General features: G+C 39.3%; 1 protein-coding gene across 1 annotated transcript in view; it reads left to right on the forward strand.

Annotated features, from left to right (window-relative positions):
- Positions 1-18,035, forward strand: part of Pde11a (phosphodiesterase 11A) — a 338,087-nt gene extending 320,052 nt beyond the window's left edge. The window contains exon 20 of the mRNA XM_042688315.1: positions 17,872-18,035. Within this exon, the coding sequence (XP_042544249.1) occupies positions 17,872-18,027 (156 nt within the window). The 3' untranslated portion in view covers positions 18,028-18,035. The remainder of the gene's footprint in view (positions 1-17,871) is intronic.
- The last annotated feature ends 2,569 nt before the right edge of the window (positions 18,036-20,604 follow it).

Raw genomic sequence — 20,604 nt, forward strand, 5'->3', positions numbered from 1 at the left:
AACTGAACAGAAAATCTGAAGGAAGATAAATGGATAATTTAACAGCCATTCAGTTTTTAAGAAAGACAAAGAACAAGCTACATTGCATCAGAAAAGGACTAGAAATGATGATGGATGGGCCCTTTCAAATGAGCGGGGAGCACAACAGGACCGCCATCGCCTGCAGAATTCCCAGCTGAGGGCAAATTTGAGGAACTAAATAAGGATATGAGACTGATACGGATTGAAGAGTTTTTCAAAGTCTATTTAATGACCAGGCAGGAGACATTGATCGCTTTTCAGAGGAAATGCTGAGAAGCAATGACCAAGTAGCCCTTAGTGGCAGTGAGTAGGGTGATCTGGGGAAGAGGTCTTCCTATTCAGGATTATCGCAACGTACAAGAGGCATTAAAATAATTTTGGAATGATGGTGGTAAAACACTATATTGTTTTGATCTTTATGAAATAAGCATTTATCTTTACTATACCAGTGCTAGTAAGCTGCTTTAGTAACTTAACAATCAGCTGACTTATTATTTAATTATTTTAACACATGATCAATAATTCCCTAATTTATGTGTGTTAGTCTTTTGAATAAAATACTCAAAAGGTACTCATACTTCTGTCTAGGGATGATCCTTGGGTTTGCTCTCAGAACCGCATGCTTGTTAGGCAGGCAATCTACCACTCCAACCACTTTTTGTATTGTTTTATGGTTTTGTTTTTGTTTCTTGAGATAGGGTCTCGCTTTATGCCTAAGACTGCAAGGACTGTGATCTTCCTATTCCCCTGTGACCTACAGGACATGCCCACCACTGGTTGAGGCGTCTCATGAACATTTTTGCCTGGGCTGATTTCACACTGCTATCCCTCAACTTTATCTTTCACTGGGATTGGTCCCCAGTAGGAAGGTATTTTGTTTTGTTTTTTATTTTGTTTTACCAGTCCTGGGGCTTGATCTCAGGACCGGGATGCTGTACTTGAGTCTCTTTGTGCTCAGGGCTAGTGCTCTACCACTTGAGCCACCAGCTCACACTTATGGCTTTTTCTGAGTACTTTTTCTGAGTACTTATTGGAGATAGGCCTCTCGTGGACTTTTTTTGCCTGCGCTGGCTTCAAATCATAATCCTTAGATCTCAGCCTCCTGAGTATCTAGCATTACAGGCTTGAGCCACCAGAACCTGGCTCAGTAGGAAGTTTTTATTCATAAAAGTCTATGTTTCCTGCCTTAAACTGCACTTCAGAAATGTAGTAAAACTGCTGAGGGGATTGATCCCACTGTCCCTATACACACAAGCTTTGCTCATTTTAGCCTCTGGAGGACTTGGCAATGTCATAAAATCACAATGACATAATCTCATTCAGGCATTAAGGGAAGCAGACAGATCCCTTTCCATGGACAAAGGGAATCCCATTTGAAGACACAGTGCCTGCTCTGTTACATTCCCCTGGATGCAGAACATTCCTTTGCTTGTCCTCTCATTCTCCCTCTTTAAAAAAATCTCTCTTACTGTTACAGAATTAAGAACAAGAAGATTGTCATGTGGTACTGTTACAGAATTAAGAACAAGAAGATTGTCATGTGGTAGAGAAAGACAACCAAATAAAAGGGTATCTTTGTCCCCAAAAGCCTCTCTCTAAAGATAAAGCATTATCCCTAGAAGCTCTGGGTCTCATTCTCTGTAGTGAGGGTATGGTGTTCCTCCCCACCTCAGATCTGAGCATGGCTTGATGCTGGGCCTATAAACCATTCCTAAACTCATTTAAATATTCTTAGTAATCATCAGATTTGTGTGTGCTAAGTAAGCAGCTCATTACTGCTCATAGTTACTGCTTTCAACTCATGGGACTCTTCAAATATAAGCTAAAATATAGAACAGCAAATACTAAGAGTATTTCTTTTTGGCATTACTGGGGTTTGAACCCAGAACTATATGCTTGCTAGCCAGACCATATCCCAGTTAGATACTCTACCATTCAAACCATACCCCCCCCCCATTTCACTTTAGATAATTTAACACCTAGCTTATTTGCAGAGATGGCTCTTATAACTTTGCTTAGGCTAGCCTCAAACCATGATCCTCCCATCTCTAGTCCCCACCTAGCTGGGATTACAGGCATGCACCAATATACCAATATACCTGCTCTAATAGAATATTGTTGAATCCATTCTTGGAGGTTCTGAAGTACTTTCTCAGAGCACATTCAAACTGAGGGAATGCATTTTCAGTTGCTATTTATATAACTCTCCCACACACAGGCAGTTGTGTTTAGAAGTACCCTGGACTCAAGGCACAGGTGAAGTATACTTTTTAAATGTACAGAGCAAAAATGTTTGCTCAGCCAACCAAAATTGGTAAGTGCTCCCTTTTACATAATGAATTTTGAAAAATAGTATATATATTTTTACATATATCTATAAAGTTTCAGGGGGCCTAATTTTATGGGAAAACTGTCTGGTGAGTGGAAAGGTGGATGATTACCACATGACTATGCTTTACTTACATGTTCCACCCAGCTCTCATATGAAGCCCCATTCATCAAAGGCGGCAGCTTCTGGGTCAGCAAACACTGCTGCCAAGTCAGGAGTCACCCACACAATGAATGTGATTGATTAGCTACCAGTCTGCTCTGAAAACCCAGCCACCAGGATAACCTAGGATGGTCTCCTAGAGGGGTTCATTATAATGGAAGGGCCTGTCCTCTTTGCTCCCATTCCCACAAGTGCTCCCTAGGCCTGCCTGTCATTTACTTCTCTGCAGCCCTTGTTTGGTTTTCTCAGGGCAAGGTAGAAAAATCACAGAAAAGATTCACTACCTTGTGTTGGGAGGTGGTTTCTGCCTTACTTGGCAAGGTAGGCTCTCTTCTACAAGTCTGTCCAGTAACAGTACCAGAGTTATAAATATACTGTCTTTGGCTAGCAGGAAGAGGGGAGGTAGCACTCATTACCAACATTCCAGCTGAGTCTCTACTGAGAACATGCTGTGGGCTTTGTCCTCTGTCTAGCCCAGGCTTCATACTCAACCATGTAAACTCTGACTCTGTGAACTTAATTTCCCCATCTTAGATGACTAGTCTGTCCAAATGGAGCTGATAATAGCTCCTTGCTGCACTGTTTTGAGATTTAAATAACTCACATCTGCAGAGCTCCCGGTTTGGCACCTCAAACATGGAACACATCCATTTTACTCACCTTAGTGAGTTTATTCCAGCATGCAAAGTAATGTACAGCAGGCAAACAAAAGATTCGTTTACAGCAATCAAAACAGGTAGCCCACAGAACAGGCTGAGCCCCTCCATTTCACTCAGTAGAGTTCAATTTTGAAACTGTGAAATGCCCAGTTTCCCATAGTCTCCACCACTCCCAACTGTTTTATGCAGACTATATTATTCATTAACTTTATTGGCTCGGCCCTGTAGACATTAGGACTCTGGCCCCATATTATGGAAATAACACCTCTATTAATCCAAGGAGAGTAACATTTTTACCTCATTAATTCAGAATGCTAATGTCATTTATGAATATCACTTTCCAGAGAGTTCCCTTGAGCATATAAATAAAATAAGCAAAAACAAGTCATCTGTGATTTCAGGAAGGAAATGGAAGAAAAGTAGTATGTTGCATTTCACTTTACATGTTCCAGTAAGGCTTCAAACCTCGGGAAGAAAATGATCTTATTCTAAGTTATTACTGGTACTGTAATTAGTTTTCAGAATATTAGGCATTGCTAGTAAAAACATTTTGTCTTCTGTTCTAACTTGGGTAGTTATATTTCTCAAATTTCCTTAAATCACAGATCTGAATCTTTCTGGCAGTAGATTCTAAAGAGCTCTCTGGCTTTGATGCTAAGCACCACCTTGGTCACTCTATTACTCTTAATATTTAGTTAACCATCTCCCATTATTTAGATGTGCAAGTCTCTAGAATCCTTAAAATCTGACAAAACTTTTTGGACTTTGCATAAATCTCACATAGCCAGACTGTCATTGCTGATAACAGTTCCACAGGATAAACACCACAGATAGAAAAATCAGTTCTCCCAGATGAAAAATCATGAGGTAATCTTCAATTCCCATGAAAAAGAAAATAACCAGGCTCATCTGGACCACAGAGAAAAATCTAGACTAAATGGATCCACCAATGAATGCCTATGAGTACAGCTTTCCTGGGAGCCACATGCCAAGGGATAACTATTTTTCTACTTGTTTGTTTACCCTGTGGAACTGCTGTGATCAGAAATGGCATCACTTTTCCCAATTAGGAATTAGCTCTTGCTACGAGTAACAGGTAACCCAATCTCCTCTATTTTTCTTTACCACATGGCTACCAATAACACAAGTTTTCTTCATAGTCACAAAATGACCCCGGTGGCTCCAACCATTAATGAGATGGAGCCAGGGATAAGGACAAGAGAAAGTACCTCTCAGCTGAACAAGACTCCTATAAATAGTTTCTCCTGAACTTCTACTTTATGAATTCTTCTTATATTTCCCCAGCCATTCCTAAGCTCAAGGAAGATAAGCAATTAGCAAACTTCTAGAAATATCCTAAGTCCTGAGAGACTAAGTGATCACCAACCCAAAATAGGGCAGAAGCTTCAAAGCTAGAGTCCCTTCAACTCTATTGCGGTCTGGCCAGGGACAAACCCAACAGAAAATGTTTCAGATCCTCAGCTGCTATAAATCCCATCCCATGTCAGCTCTCTTAAGACCTTGTCTCTCCTTGGTTTTTCCTTGTTCTTCTGCCCCTGGTTTGGTTCTCAAACAGTCTTATGTACCCTTGGACAACCTTGAACCCCCTTCACTCATTTAGAGAGTGGCCCATCTGCTCTCTTCAGCCAATCTTGCCTTCTTCTGACCTAACTCACTCTGAGGCCATAACAGTGCTTGAATCTGTTAGGGAAAACATTGATTAGAACATCAGTTATTCATCACTAGGGCCACCCTCAACTACCTAGAGATTCGTTGTTCATTCAGAACTCTAGTCAGCAGAGCCTTCCCATGCAAATTCACATGCTAACATTACAGATGTGGTTATAGGTGAGGAGCTGGGATCCGAGAGACCTGGTTTCCAACCCTAGCTTTGTGGCCCCAAGCAAGTTAGACAGCTCTCTAAGATGGGTTGATAAGAAGCCACTTCCCTCATCCTGACGTTTGGTGGTAAAATATAGGAAACCTACCTATAGCACAACAACTGACAAGAGTTATATTTGTAACCTAACTAAGCACTATTTACTTTTCATCTTCAGCAAATTATACAAAAAGATGCTGTATAGTTAATACCCTGAATGGAAATATTTTAAGCATTTATCTAAAGAAATCTTGGCTTACTTCTCACCTTTATTGATTATTTGTTTTTCAAATAAGTTTTAAAAGCTGCTGGAAGCCTCATAAGATAGTTTATACATTATCTTAAGCAATTTAATGCAAATTAATTTTTACACAACCTAGTTTCAAAAGCCATTGAATGAAGAAGGAAGAAGAGAGGGTTAAGAGTCTGCTCACTGCTTCCATCTGGTCCCTGTGCCAGCACCATCTGCTCTAGCATGGAATCCCCCGCACCTCAGCTATGTTCCCACCTCAGCTACGCTTGCCTCCCATAGGATGGGAACTTGGCCATACTAAAGTGCACCAAAACTGCCACATTTCCAGTTTTCTAGAAAACTAGGTCTCTCAGAGGTGTTTTTGAACCATAGCCCAAGTTAGAACCAAGTTTCATAGTCTAATGTCTGTTTTGCTTCTGAATTTCAGTCTCTTCTCTACTACACTTCTCCTCTCTGATAGGCCAATGCGACCAAGTGAAAGGATTTGGACTTGATAGAATATGAATGCTCATATCACATGAGAGCCATGGAAAGGCTCAGAGTAGAGAATGGCTAGCTTAGCTCAGGTTTGTGTGTTTAATCAACTGCCCCATTTTGGTTTGAATGGCTTTGGGGGCGGTGGGAGGGGCTCCTGTGACTGGACAGGAAAGCAAGAGCAAGAGTCATTAGAATGCCATAGCAGACATTAAGCAGTTGGAAGGAGGATGGTAGCTGTAGAAATGGCAATTGATGGATATACAAAGATCATTTGGAAGTAGGGCTGACGGTTCATAGTGATTGAATATGAGAGAAGAGAGGAAGAGCGTGGCGGATGGGGTGTCTGGATGGATGATAATGCTCAGCAATCTAAGACAGTAACCTGAAAGTTGAGGGAGGTCTGAAGAAAGGTGATGAGCTCAGCTCTGGACATTCAGTCCACTGTGTTTATAAGCACCACAGCACATGGAAGAGCCAGGGGCCGGGGTGGAGGCAGCCAAACGTGATTCTTAGCCAACTGCATTACTGCAGTGTGGCATAAGAAATACAGGGTATATCAGATTAAATAATCTACAACCTTCATTTGGATCCAAGAGAGATCCAATTGTTGAACTGTTCGACAATTCACTAACTACAAGTTAAGACTTGTTCCCATAGTTGCCCATTTTTTCCTTATCTATTTTTTTTCCAGGCAGGCATCAGGGCTCAAAGTCAGTATCTTACAAGCTTGGCTTATCTGGTGCTCTACCACTTGAGACACACCTCCACTCCAGCATTTTGTTATTTAATTGGTGATAGATCTCAAAGCCTTTTCGGCCTGGGTTGATACGGAATAATCTTCCAAGTCTCAGCCTCCGGAGTAGCTAGCAGTATAGGCATGAGTCACCAGTGCCTGAAGTCATGGATGTTAATTAGAAACCTGTTCCTCATACATGTTCTTTGTACTAATTACTCATTAGCCACATGGATTCCAGAGAACTTTAGCCACCACTTGTACGTCCTCTGGCCTTTTCTGTTGAAGGTCTAGACAGAGATGATGCCAGCTGAGCATATTATCAATCATTTTTTCCATCTCAAAATATCAATGCCTAAGTGGGCCTTTGACATTTTCACTCCCTCAGAAAGGAAATAATCATGATCATAAAGTAACCATATCCTCAGAACAAGGATCCAGCCCAAACAAATCTTAGATAAGTTTCAAGCCTAATATTTCAGTTCATAAAAAAATAGTATTTCAAAAGAATTCTTTCTCCTCTACATCTTTTAATTCCCAATTGTTTCTCCTAGATAAGGCAGAAGTGAGGGAAAGCAGACAAACCTAAGTAATACTGCTGGCAGCAGTCCAAATACAATTTAAAAATAATCCTCTCTGTTGTCAATTTTTTCGAAGTTCAAAGACAAATCTGGTTTTAATTTGGTTAAGTTTTTCTATGTCCTCTTCCAACAACAGCATACAGTACATACAGTTTCTAATAACAACCCATGCGTTTGTTTACTCCTTTGTCCCATATTCAGCTCTTGAGTTCAGAAAGTATGGTTCACTAATCAGCCCACATTGAGCCAGATGATAGCAGACTGCGACCATGATGACCAAAGGAAATGGCCGAGGGACGGCAAGGCCAGATTGTGGTTTCTAGCAGCTTAATGACCTGATTAAAAACAAAGTCTAGAGTAATAAAAGAGAGCCTTATATTCATTTCCCAAGGTGATTGGTTATTCTAAGGCTGGTTTCTACAATGGGATTTTGTAGCAAGTTAGTATGTCCTAAAACCATTCTTATCCACTGGCTCTTCCTGTCACTGGTCTGTGAGGAGGGCCTACTCTCTGCCAGCATCACTGTACTAAATACCTGCAATACAATGGTGAAAGGCTCTGTTACTCTCTGATCTCTCTGAGCTCATGGGATCAAGGGTCTGTTAGCTTTCCTGCACTGCAATAAACTTCTGAGATAATTAGTTTATAAAGAGAAAAGTGTTGTTTTGGCTCACAGTTTTGGAGATTCCAGTCCAATATATTTGGCAGACTCATTGCTTTGGGTCTCTGATCAGGATGCCAGATGGCAATGGTGGGAAGAACATGGCAAGTCCAAGTGCTCATTTCATGGTCATGATGCAAAAGAGAAAAATAATAAGAGATTATGGTACGTTTACAATGACCTAAGGACCTCCCACAAACTCCCCTCCCCACAAAGGTTTCAATACCTCCCACTAGCACCATACAAGGGGCCAATCCTTTAATACATGGGCCTCTGGGAGATGTTCAAGCTTCAAACTGTAGCATTAGGCACACAGTTATTTAAAACTGAGACATAGCACAGGCCATGCCTGTAATCTCAGCTCTTGGGAGGCAAAGTCAGAAGGACTGCAAGTTCTAGGCTAGCCTGAGATATAAAGCAAAATCCTGTCTTACAAAGCCAAAGTAAGTAAATAGCCAAGCTGATGGCTCACACCTATAATCCTAGCTACTCAGGAGGCTGAGGTCTGAGGATGGTGGTTCAAAGCCAGCTCAGGCAGGAAAGTCCGTGAGATTCTTATCTCCAATAAACTACTCAGAAAACTGGAAGTGGAGCTGTGGCTGAGCTTGCCTTGAGCTGAAGAGCTGAGGGACAGCACCCAGGCCCAGAGTTCAAGCCCTACAACCTACAGGAAAAAAAAAAGTAAGTAAATAAAACAATGACAAGAGGCTTCCATAGCTTAAAAGAGGCCCTATTGAAGAGGAGGGAAGAAAAAGGAGAAGGAAGAAGAGAAGGGAGAGGAAGAGGGGGAAAAGGAAGGAAAATAAACATGCCTAGTTGTGGAGAGGAGCCAAGCTTAATGCCTGGAGAGAATTCCCTGGGAGGGGCAATCCAGGAAGAGTCCAGTGATTTCATTAAACTGAAGGGGCAGAGCCAGGTATCTGAGACCAGGTTGTTCAGAGATTCCAGGGAGAAAAGCCAGAGTAAATGCTACATAGAACTTTAAACCTTTAGTCTAGGTCTGCTCACCAGATCCATGTGAGAAAACCACAAAACAAAATAGCAAACAGGAGTAAATAAGACAATCTTTGAAGATCTCAGAGGCTGGAGAATTGTCTTATGTTCCCACCAGCCAGAGTATCAGAGAAAACCTTTGAAATATAGGAGGTTTGTAAACAGTGCTCAGAAAGGTATAGTCTCAGTAGTGAAGCCAAAACAGCCCTGGACCAAAGAATCTTCTAGACTCACCCACACAGCATATAAGCTAACCTCAAAAGTATCACTTTATATCCATCAGACTAACTACATTTTAGAATTAAGATGAGAAATGTCTGAAGAAGTTAGGGAAAAATCTATTATTCAAATGTTTAATTTGAATATTGAAAGGTGAAAATTTAATTGAAAATTACTAGGCATGTAAAGAAGTAAAGAAATTTGACCCAGGGTTAGGAAGGTGGCAGTAGTGGTAGAGTTCAGTAGTGGAAGAGTGCTTGCCTAGCATGCATGAAGCCCTGAATTCAATATCTCAGTACCACATAAACAGAAAAAGCCAGAAGTGGCGCTGTGGTTCAAGTGGTAAAGTGCTACCCTTGAACAAAAGAAGCTCAGGAACAGTGCCCAAGCCCTGAGTTCAAGCCCCAGGACTGGCAAAAAACAAAAAAAGACCCATAATAATGAGGTGAATCTATGAATACATTTTAAAATGATACAGATCATAGAACTGGTAAAGGACATTGTGCTTACATTTTCTTCAAGTGGGTAGAAGAATGAGTGTGATAAGCAGCGTCATGGAAGATACAAAAAAAAAAAACACTCAAATAGAACTTGTGGAAATGAAAACTTCAGCTTCTGAAATAAAAAAAGGTAGATGGTTTCACTGAAGATTAAACACTACAGAGAAAAACTCAATGGCATTACAGTTGAAACCATCCAAAATGAATCATGTAGAGACTGAAAATAAATAGGCAGAACATCAGTTGAGCTACAGAATACCACTAGATATCTTAATATGGTGTATAATTGGAGTCCCAGAAAAAAGAGATAGGTATTTGAAATAGTTGGAAGAAAGAACAGTAGAAATGTTTTTCAAAATATGATGGAGGGGATGGTAAGATGGCTCAGTGGTAGAGTGTTTGCCTCACATGCATGAGGCCCTGGGTTCGATTCCTCAGCACCACATAAGCAGAAAAAAAGCCCGAAGTGGCACTGTGGCTCAAGTGGTAGAGCACTAGCCTTACGCTGAAGAGTTGAGGGACAGTGCCCAGGCCCAGAGTTCAGGCCCCAAGACCGACAAAAAAATATCTATATATATATGGAAATTATAAGCTTACAGAACTCAGATTCTCAATGCGCCCCAAGCAGAATATACATGAAGGAAATTACATCACCACATTAGAACCAAATGTCTTGATATACAGAAAGTCTTTAAAAACCAGAGGACAAAATGAATATCATGTCCAAAAAACAAAAATACAACGTAGAAGGCATCTTTAAAGTTTAAAAAAGTACCTTTTTGGTATAAATGATATAATTGGAGAGACAGAAAACCTGCTTCAGGCATGCATTTAAAAAGAGGCAGCCAGGTTTTACCCCATCCCAGATCATTCTGGAGGAACAAGGAGGACTTCATAGAGAAGGTAGAGTATGAGTTGACTAGGGAGGGCCAATCAGTTCTTTAAGGAGAGAACTGCTCAATATTGTAAGTCAGAGAGACTTAAGTAAGATCCTGCTCTCTCATTTTATGACTATAGGTCATGACACATAACTTATTGAACCTCAGTTTTCCTCTCTATAGAGATGAAAATATATCCACTGCATGGATGCATCCAAATGCTGTGACATTTTTGTGAGTTAATGACTTTAAATCCATAGCCAGAGTCATATAATTCATCTGTAGAAACTCTTTGTATTTCCTTTCCTTAAATGTCTTCAGATAAAGAAGGTGGCAGGTGTATATGTTTGGCCCAAGGAGGAAATCTTCCCTTCTCTACTAGCAGAGATTCTATTAGGGTTCACACTATATTTCTGGCTACTTTTCTTTCCTCCTGTTTGAGACAAATCAGGATTAAAGCTTCATGGAGGCAGACCATTCTTAGAGGAAGTACAGAGCAGTGGTTTTCAACAGGTACATGACTACTCTCCAAAGAACATTGGTGATTTATATGATATCTGAGATACTTTTGGCTGCAACAATTTGGTAAGGTGGGGGAAAAGCTGCTTCTGGTTTCTGTGATATCTTACACTGCACAGGACAGCTTCTGTAATAAAGAATTATTTGGTCCAAAATGTCAGTAGTATTGATGCTAAGGATGTTTAGTAGTTTATCTGTTCTCCCACTTACCAACCAAATAACTATGATGAAGTCCTTTAATCTAAGTATTGGTGTCCTCAATCATTAAGCAACAATTACAACAAAAAAGTGATGATAATAATATATACCACATAAGTTAAATTAAATGATAATATATGTAAAATTCTTCGTACAATCACACACATAATTAGCATCCAAAGAATATTTGGCAGTATCAATAAGAGCCTGTGAAACACCCAGAAAACACTTGTGAATGGCCAAGACAATGGATTAGCTACAAAAATTCAAAACTTTAAGTAGATTCACTCACCAGATATGAATATATATATATATATATACATATATATATATATATATGTATAGTTAATACAGGACTTTTTTTCAGAAAGGGAGTGAAATCACAACTTGCTTGGGCAAGGTCATTGTACAATGTACACATTAGAAAAAATCTGGAATGTAGAGAGAAGAAAGGACCAAATGCCAGATCTGCCTTTCTGTCTTAGCTTTATTCATCCCCATGTCATCTTTCCAAGGCTTTAATCTTAATAGAAACTATAGTTTCAATGTTTTCTTTCTCTTGTTACTATGCTTAATGTAAGGACCCTGTTCTCTACTTCCAGTGACGTTTGTAGTAATATGGCTCAAAATGCAAGTGCATCCACTTTTTCACCTAGCAATAACTATTTTGTAGTTTGACTATCAGATAAATTTCAGATCTACAAAACAGCCTTGTACAGGGCTATCCATCTTAGCAGTATTTAAATGACAAAATATAAACCCCAAGGGTTTCCATTAAAAATAGAACTGGCCAAACAAATTATGACAGCAATGAAATACCATGTAGTTACTACTTGTATAATGATAAATGTTTCTTGAAAAATATACAAAACCCATTGGCATCTGTAGCTCTTAGGAAGAAATGCTCATGGGTGGGACAGGGCCGAAGGGGAGATTTTGTATGGTACCCTTTGATATCTCTTGAGCTGTGTGAATGTGTTACTTATTCAAAATATGAGTAAAACATGGACTACTATATGTGTTTGTCATGTGAGAACTTAACAATGTATTGTGTATGGAACCAGCTAGAAGACTAATTGCCCTAATGGGGTAAATTGCCCAGGTTCTATCTGAAGGTGGTGTTGGAACTTCAGTGACATTAATTAGGTTGCCCACTAGGAAGGAGCTATGCATCCAAGTGGGTTTTGAATTTCCATCCACCTTAAACTATACCTGGAGCCATATACAAGCAGTGAAAACTACACATCTCAAGAAGAGTCTAATTTAAAGGGCAAGCACCCCAAGGATTATAACCATTAGGTAGACATAGTAACGATGTAGACTGCTGCTAAAAGTGAGGAGTAATTCTCTAAATCTGAGTAGTCAAAGAGTAGATGGATCATAGAAGTAGTGTGCACGCTGCCTCTAGATGTATTTAAACAGTGGCTGAATGGTCACACTCAGGGATGGTGCAGAGGAGAGCGAGGCATCCTGCCGCAGATACAGCCAGGGCACACATGGAGAGTGAGTGACAGCTGGGTATTGTTTTTCTCATTCTCTTGTGCTAAGTGAGAAGCCAGTTACTGTCACAGAAGCCATCAGGTGTCACTGGCTCTCAGAGTCTAGCCTAGCCGTCAGGAATGCCCACAGTGTTGTATTTGCTGGAAGCCATCCTCTAGATGTTGATGCTTTACAAGCAGTCATTGTAAACCTTGCTTTCTTGTTTGCAGATAATACTTTGCCTTTACTAATATCTCAGTAGTTCCATGTTTTCTCAGCCAGCTGCAATTAATAATTCCTCCAGGATTTTTGCTACCTTTGCCTAGAACCAGCACCTATCCAGAGAAAACCAGCATTCTGTTGTGGTAATTCCGTTCTACAATAAGACAACAAAGAGAAAAGAGAAAGTCTGAGAAAGATGTAACCCCTTCTCCCCTCAGTATTTTATTCAACAGAAAATAAGGAAGAAAGAGAACAAAGAACAAGGATAAAAGGGAAGAAAGCTGTTTGGGACTAAGCCAAATAAACTTAAAAGTGGTTTAAGGAATAAATTGGTGGAGTAATTCGAATCATGGGCAGGTGCTGTGAATGTAATTTAGTAAATGCTCGGGAACCTGCCAAAGAAGAGAAAAATGTGTTGCTTTTGAGATCATTTCCCAGCAGCTTCATAAAAGAAAACTGATTACAGGAATTTAATAAGTAAAACAGAGCCAGAAATATTGTAATCAAATGAGTTTTTAATTACATTTCAAGCAGAAAAAATCCAATTTGTGCTCCTGGAATTAAAAAAATAAGTTCTAGAGAAATGCTTTTGTAACAGGAAAATAACATAAACACTAATTTCCATAGGAATTATAGTAGTCAGTTTAATTAAAAGGCTTGATCAGAGTAAAGAGGAGCTGGTGCCAAACCATACTAAATAAAAACCATGGCAGTCAGTTCTCCCTTGCATTCTTGTTTAAATGATAACACAGGAATCAGGCATCTGCGTTTTCCTCATGAAAATAAAGAGGGTTTTGATCACTGCCTGAGTTGTTAGAGTGCCTTGTATTATCATCATCTGAATTAGCCAGTACATATACCTGATTTTAAAATAGATGCTTTTGCTGAATGACATAAACAGTGGTCATTGTTGAAAGAGGGAAAAGTATATTCTCTGTTTATAGGACACTGACATCAAGAGAGTGCCACTTCATGTCAGCCTAGGATGAAATCTCTCTATTTATTGGGAGAACTGATTATTTCTGAGTTTCCAATCCCCAATGCACCCCTTCAACTTATATCTAGTTACATATTGGCCATTTCTCTCTGTAACTCCCTGGAAAGGAGGACTGGCTATTTAAGGAGCCGAGTCAGATTTGTGCCTAGGTGACGGACATCTTGCCCTCCTCTGTAAAAGGAGCTGCTTTTCCTCCTGGAAGACTTTGCTGTTGACCATTCCCTAACCACAGAGAATACCTGGGGAAAGTTTTTCAGAAGGTATAGTGAATTACAAGGGTTTAATTCTGTCTCCTTTGTGATAAATGGGATAAACATGCAAGCTATCCACATGGGACCAAGGTTATAATCTGTGGCTCTAGAAAAATAGAAGCTGGATGGGATGGGGCCAGAAGGGAACCCTACTGCGCTGTTGGTAGGAATGTAAACTTGTTCAACCACTTTGGAAAGCAGTATGGAGGTTCCTCAACAGACTCCACATAGAGTTCCCCTATGACCCACTTTTGGGCATTTACCCAAATGATCACAAAAAAGACCATACTAAAGTTACCAGCACAACTATGTTTATTGCAGCATTATTTACCATAGCTAAGATATGGAACCAACCCAGATGCCCCTCAATAGATGAATGGATCAAGAAAATGTGATATATATATATATATATGCATACACACACACACACACACACACACACAATATGGAATTCCATGCTTCCATCAGAAAGAATGACATCGCCCCATTTGTTAGGAAATGGAAAGACTTGGAAAAAATTACATTAAGTGAAGTAAGCCAGGCCCAAAGAAACATAGGTCTCATTGTTTCCCTTATTTGCAATAACTAGTATATGTCTGGGACAAGCAGAAAAGGTCAAAAGCTATGTACATATGACCAGATAAGATGATGTTAAGCAAAATAAACCCCAAGGTAGGGACGCAAGTGTTTTTTTTCTTTCTTGCTATTGTTTCTAACGTATTTATAATGTACCATATGATTTTTTTGTTGCTTTGTATATTCCTCTCCCATGGTATAACTTATTGATGTTGGTCTAATTTGGGGAGGGGAAAGGAAAAAACAAAATGTTTAAATAGGGATACAGGTCTTGTACAAGATGTACAAGAGATGTACAAGACACTATGTTGAAAAATGAACTTTACAATTTAAGCAGGAGGAGTGTAGTTGTGGAGGTGGGAGGGAAGGGATGGTAGGGGAAAAACAAAGGCAGAGGCAACAATGCTTGACAGGAAATGTACTCATTACCTTGCTCATGTAACTGTAACCCCTCTGTACCATATTTTTACAATAAAAAAACTTATTTAAAAAAAATAGAAGTTAACTGACCCAAGCTTGAAGTGGGTTATCATTCCCCTGGCCTCAAAACAAACCTAAAAGGATACTTTATAGGGCTTTGTGTACAAAGACAAATTTAACTCAGAACCCAGGGAACTTGGGCAAAACATACTGGTTGATGGGGTCTGAGAGAAAAATACAATACTCTTTCTATAGGGAGGAAGAATATAATCTTGAGTCACTTCCCTATTTTCCTGTAAAAGGAGAAATGTAGGACTTTGCATTGGGAATGATGTAAAGTAAAATCAAATGGCCAAATAGACCTTAGAAGGAAATCAAATAGCCCAAGTAAATAAGACCTGGAAATCATGAAGAGGAGTTTATAAGTTACTCAGGGCATGAAATCAATTTGAAGTCAAATTTCACTGGATAGTAAGAGCCCAAAGTGATATAAAGATTATACTCAAAGGTAAATGTCAGAATTCTGAGCATTCTACACATATCCAGTATAATGGATGTGATAAAATTAATGAATCAAAAGAAGGAAGAAAGGAAGCTTCTGGTGCCAAATAGTCCCCAAACTAAAGACAATAAGAATTATACTCAGTGTCCTCAAAATGTCATCTTCATTGATATCACATCTTATGAATCACAAAACTATTAACCAGTTTGATTGATTCCTGATAAGGGTTGAAGCCACACATTTTCAAGAACCATACCTCCTCCTCCTCCTCCTCCTCCTCCTCCTCCTCCTCCTCCTCCTCCTCCTCCTCCTCCTCCCTCTTCTTTTTCTCTTTTTGATGTTTTTAAGAGCTATTCTTCTCATGCTACATCCTCAAACAGTTTTCTTTGTACACTCATTCTATATGGCAAGCTGGTGCCTTTCCTTGATTTTTACGTTAGAAAAATTTGGTGTTCTCCATATCTTCCAAAATAAACAATAAGATTACAAAAAGAACCTTTAACTTTCTATGTGGATTCTTATTTGGTCCTAGAGTAGGAGGTCTAAAAATCATGCGTGATCGACCCTAACATGGAAGGAACATATTTCATCATTTTCAAAATGTAGAGTCACTGTGAGGAATACAGTGTGTCATATAGTAACTGGTTATTCATCTAAGAAATACTAGATGTCCATAAGCAGAATCTCTACCACATTCAGATGGGACGTCACGTTTTTGTACTTCATTGAGACCCAAGAAACATGAATATTTAAAAATCCAAAAGTTCTCATTAAAGTGGGCCCTTTTATGAACTGCTATTGTAAAACACAATTTGAATATATTTTAGATGTTTAGATAACTTAGCCATTTAGAAAAATAGGAAGGATCACATTCAATACAAAACCTAAATGTTAGAACTGATTATCTCTTGAGTTACAAATTACAAAATATTATTTCCTTTTTCATTTAAGCTGTTTCTAAAATCAAACCTTACTTAATAAATATTTTAAATGACTAGAAAAAGAAGGCATTCTCTTTTAAATAACAATAAGAAATACCTACCTTCCTATTTTAACAGGATAAAGACCATATTTTTAATACATGAAATATTATCCAAATTTTATTTCCTTTTTTCATTGGGCTACCCAGAAAGCAAACAGGATCCTTTGTTGTTTATATTTTATACAAGTAACATTACCTATATTTATTATTTTTTTCCTATCTTTTACCTATATTATTTATTCACACATAGATGTTTAATAGCTTCATTTGCTAATCATGTTTTACTGGCTGGATATGTTTGAAACATTTCATAATGAAAAGTAAAAGATTTAAAATACAGAAAATGTGGGAACATAGCTCAGAAGTAGAATGCTTGCATACATGTGCAAGATTTTGGGTAGAATACCCAAAACAAGGAAGAAAAGAAGGAAGGAAGGAAGGAAGGAAGGAAGGAAGGAAGGAAGGAAGGAAGGAAGGAAGGAAGGAAGGAAGGAAGGAAGGAAGGAAGGAAGGAAGGAAGGAAGGAAGAATTGGAAGGAAGGAAGGAGAGAGAGAGAAGAGAGGGAGGGACACAAGGCAGGGAGAGGAAGAAAGAAGAAATACTGTCAATCACCTAAAAATTTTTAAAAAAGAACTTACAAACTTTTTAAATTCACACTTTAGAAAAAATGATGAAAGAGTACAGTGAACTTCCCCTGTTGAGCCAAGTAAACTCTGTGTTCCCCTAGCTTGTCAGGTGTTTACCTATTTGCATTTAGTCTGTACTTGCTGAATCTATTCTAATCCCAATTCAGAGACAATATCCTGGGGCCCTCCCTAGCACCCTCATGCCTACACAGACTCTGCCATTGAAGTTGCAGAATGACTCGTGTGCCTCAAATGAGCCATCATACTGCCCGGCCTCTCACTGCACTACCAAGAGTGATCTAGGTTGTAAGGCCATAAGCTTAAACTGGTTATTTTATTTTATTTTTAAATTATTTTGTTTACAAAAAAAGTGATATGAAAGAAAATACTTAGATGGATCTGGTTCAAAGACCTTGAAGTTTGCCCTTATCTGGTGATACCCCACATTTCTTCTTCCCTCATCTCTCCCACTCTGTGGCTGTGAAATAGGATAGGAAGGAGCCTATGGGCTGCCTCTCCCCTGGAGCTGTACACAGCCTGTCTTATCTTTTCATTTCCTGCACCAGTTATGTTAATATAGAAAAATAGTGCTAAGTACATGTTTACTTTGGATAAATAGCTCGTGTTTGCCAAAATAATCATCTTTTTCATCTCACAGTCATTTTCGCTGTTCTTATAAAGAGGAAAGGTGGAAAATATAACTGTCAATGGCTTGGGGTCCTCTCTCCCCAACAGTTTCTTGTTTTGTTTCAGGCGCTGGTAAAGGTCAATGTGAAACTGAAGCCCATGCTGGATTCAGTGGCTGCAAACAGAAGGAAGTGGGAAGAGTTACACCAAAAAAGACAGCTGGTCTCCGCTGCCTCCCCTGCGCCAGCCAGCCTCCTGCTGGCTAGGGAGGACAGACAGTAAACCCTGGTCCTCCTGTGTCTCCAGACACTGCAGCTCAAAGGCCACCTTCAGCCAAGCCACATCATCCTTTTTGTTTTAGTTTTTGTTGTTGTTTTTAGCTTCCATAAATCTAAGGATCTCCAGGATTGCTGGGAAGCATGCTTAGGCCTGCTTGATGTATAGACAGTAGCACAGAGAGGGACAGAAGGACAGAGAGCCTCAGCTTTCTCTGATGAATCCATATCAGTTCTGGAAAAAGCCTGGACTGGATCCACAGACCTCAAGATCTACTCATTCTGTGTGGGGAACCCAGAGCCATCAGTGTCTTTAGTGCTGCTGCTTCTTGTATATGGTTTTTTTTTTGTTGTTACAAGCCAAACACATCTGTCTTTTCAGCCTCCCCTAGAGTATCCTTATATGCCAGACTGTCCCAGGAATCCAGATTTATATTTTGCAGAGGTATTGTTGTGTTTACCCTATAGCTTCTTAAGAGTGAGCCAAAGCTTTTAGAATCACCTACCTGAAATTTAAACTCACTATTCCTATAAATTCCAACCAGTCATCATTTTTCCCTTAAAGGACCATAGCAGAAATATAATAAATGTATTTGTCTGGTTGTTTTTACACAAGGTTTGTAAGTATCTGATGAGATTATAGTCTATCTTTTAAGAGTTTTAAAATCCACCCTTCATTGTAGATTAAGCTTTTTTTCCCTAGGAAGAATAGGTTATTTAATTAAGTCAAAGATGAATGGACATCTATGTAAGAATGTACCAGAAATGACATATTAACATCAAGAACTATCGCCAATCCTGAGAGATATTTCACAGGACCAGCAGGGTTATGCAGTCCTCCTAGTGATGTTTTAGTATCAAATTTAAGGTTACTACCAGTATCATCTTAAAGACAAACACAAGGATCCCCAATTTTACATTTTTCCTTAAGTTTAAGAAATAATGCTTGGAAAGTAGAGAAATAAATCCCTAGACAGAAAACACATATTCTATAGGAAGCCAAGTTTATAACAGATAAACTAGAAAGCTGCTTTGCTGCTCATTTTTCCTGAGAGATTGAAGACATATTATGGTTTTTTCCCCAAAGAACATGTGACTAGAAGCTGGACCTCAATCCCTAGCTATGAAGCTACTGACTGGATGACCATGATGGACAAGTCACTGAACTCTCAGCCTGTTTCCTCATTTGTCAACGTGGAGAAATATTTAGAATCTCTGGTCAAATTAATCTTTTAAGGAATCCTCAAAATATATGACATCTAAAGGCTAACTAAAGTCTTCTGTTTGAAGGGTTAAGGGACCCTGAGCCCTTCAAATCTTCATCTATTTGATTATATATTTTGCACTCCACAAAGAAACACTGGGAAATCAGAAAATTCCTGGATGGGATAAAAACTGAGATTCATTCCAGAAAACATTGCTGTTCTTATTTTTACTGATCAGTATCAGTTATTAACTTTCCTACTGAAATCGTAAAGAAATAGAGACCAACCTCTACAAGGAACATCACTTTCTTGACACAGAGGAGACATTTGGAAAATGTATGAAAAAGACATGACAGAAATTAAGGTAGGAATGGGGCAGGCAGTTGTAGAAAAGTAGTATTGTTATAGCAAGAAAGTAAAAGAAAAATATAAACCAAGTAAAAAGAGAGAAAAGGAAGAAGAAACAAATAGGAAGACCAACACAGGAGAGATGGGAGCTGAGGCAGGTGGTTAAGAGAACTGCCAAAGGAAAAGTGAAAGTCAATCCAAACAAAGAAAAATGGCACTTCCAACCAAAAAAAAAAAAAGAGGGTGCAGAATCCTATCATCAGTTGAGCAGGAAAGAGAGAGAATTGGCAGGAAGGGGGTTGACAAAGGAGAAAAAGGAGTGGGAGTCCTAAAAAATAATGTTCCTAGATACCCTTTACAGCTGTCTCTGCAGGGAAGACTGGAGACACTGGGGGAGAAAATGAGTGCAGGAAAAATTGCCTCTGCAGAGCAGGTAAGAGGAGGTTGTTCAGATTTATGGATTTTATTAAGCCAGTTTTCTGAATCACTCTGCTATAAAGGAAAATAGCTTCTGCAGGGCTGTCTCCCCTCCTTCAGGTAAGGAACAAAGGATGGGTGGAGCTAAGAACAGCCCTTGGTCTGTGAGATCATCATGTGTCCGCTGCTCAGAAACACTGCAGGTATTTCTGGGTATTATGCCACATCATGTTTATATCACAAATGGGAATTGAAAAATCAGTCTATGTGAGGCAGCGATGAGCTCACATCTGTTGTCCTCCCCAACAATAAATAAATAGCCTGACAAATGATGCCAGTCCATCTATGGCAAAATTTTAAAGGATGTGTTTTATGATAAAACTGGACCCAGGGTCTGTCAGAACCTGCAGGCAGCTACAAGCACTATAGCTGTCCTGAATGTTGATGCTGCATATGGCTAAAGGGAACATAATTTATAGCACAAACCCTACAGATTCCACTAAGGTTGAGTTTTCCTCTCATTTTCTTGCCTTTTTATTGGCTTCACTGCACGGTTGCCAATAGCAACCTCCACTGGTAGCAAGGGGAGTTCAACACCATTGCAATCTGCCATA

The sequence above is a fragment of the Dipodomys spectabilis genome, unplaced genomic scaffold (genome assembly GCF_019054845.1).
Source record: "Dipodomys spectabilis isolate Male_0828 unplaced genomic scaffold, ASM1905484v1 ptg000115l, whole genome shotgun sequence".
Taxonomy (NCBI): domain Eukaryota; kingdom Metazoa; phylum Chordata; class Mammalia; order Rodentia; family Heteromyidae; genus Dipodomys; species Dipodomys spectabilis.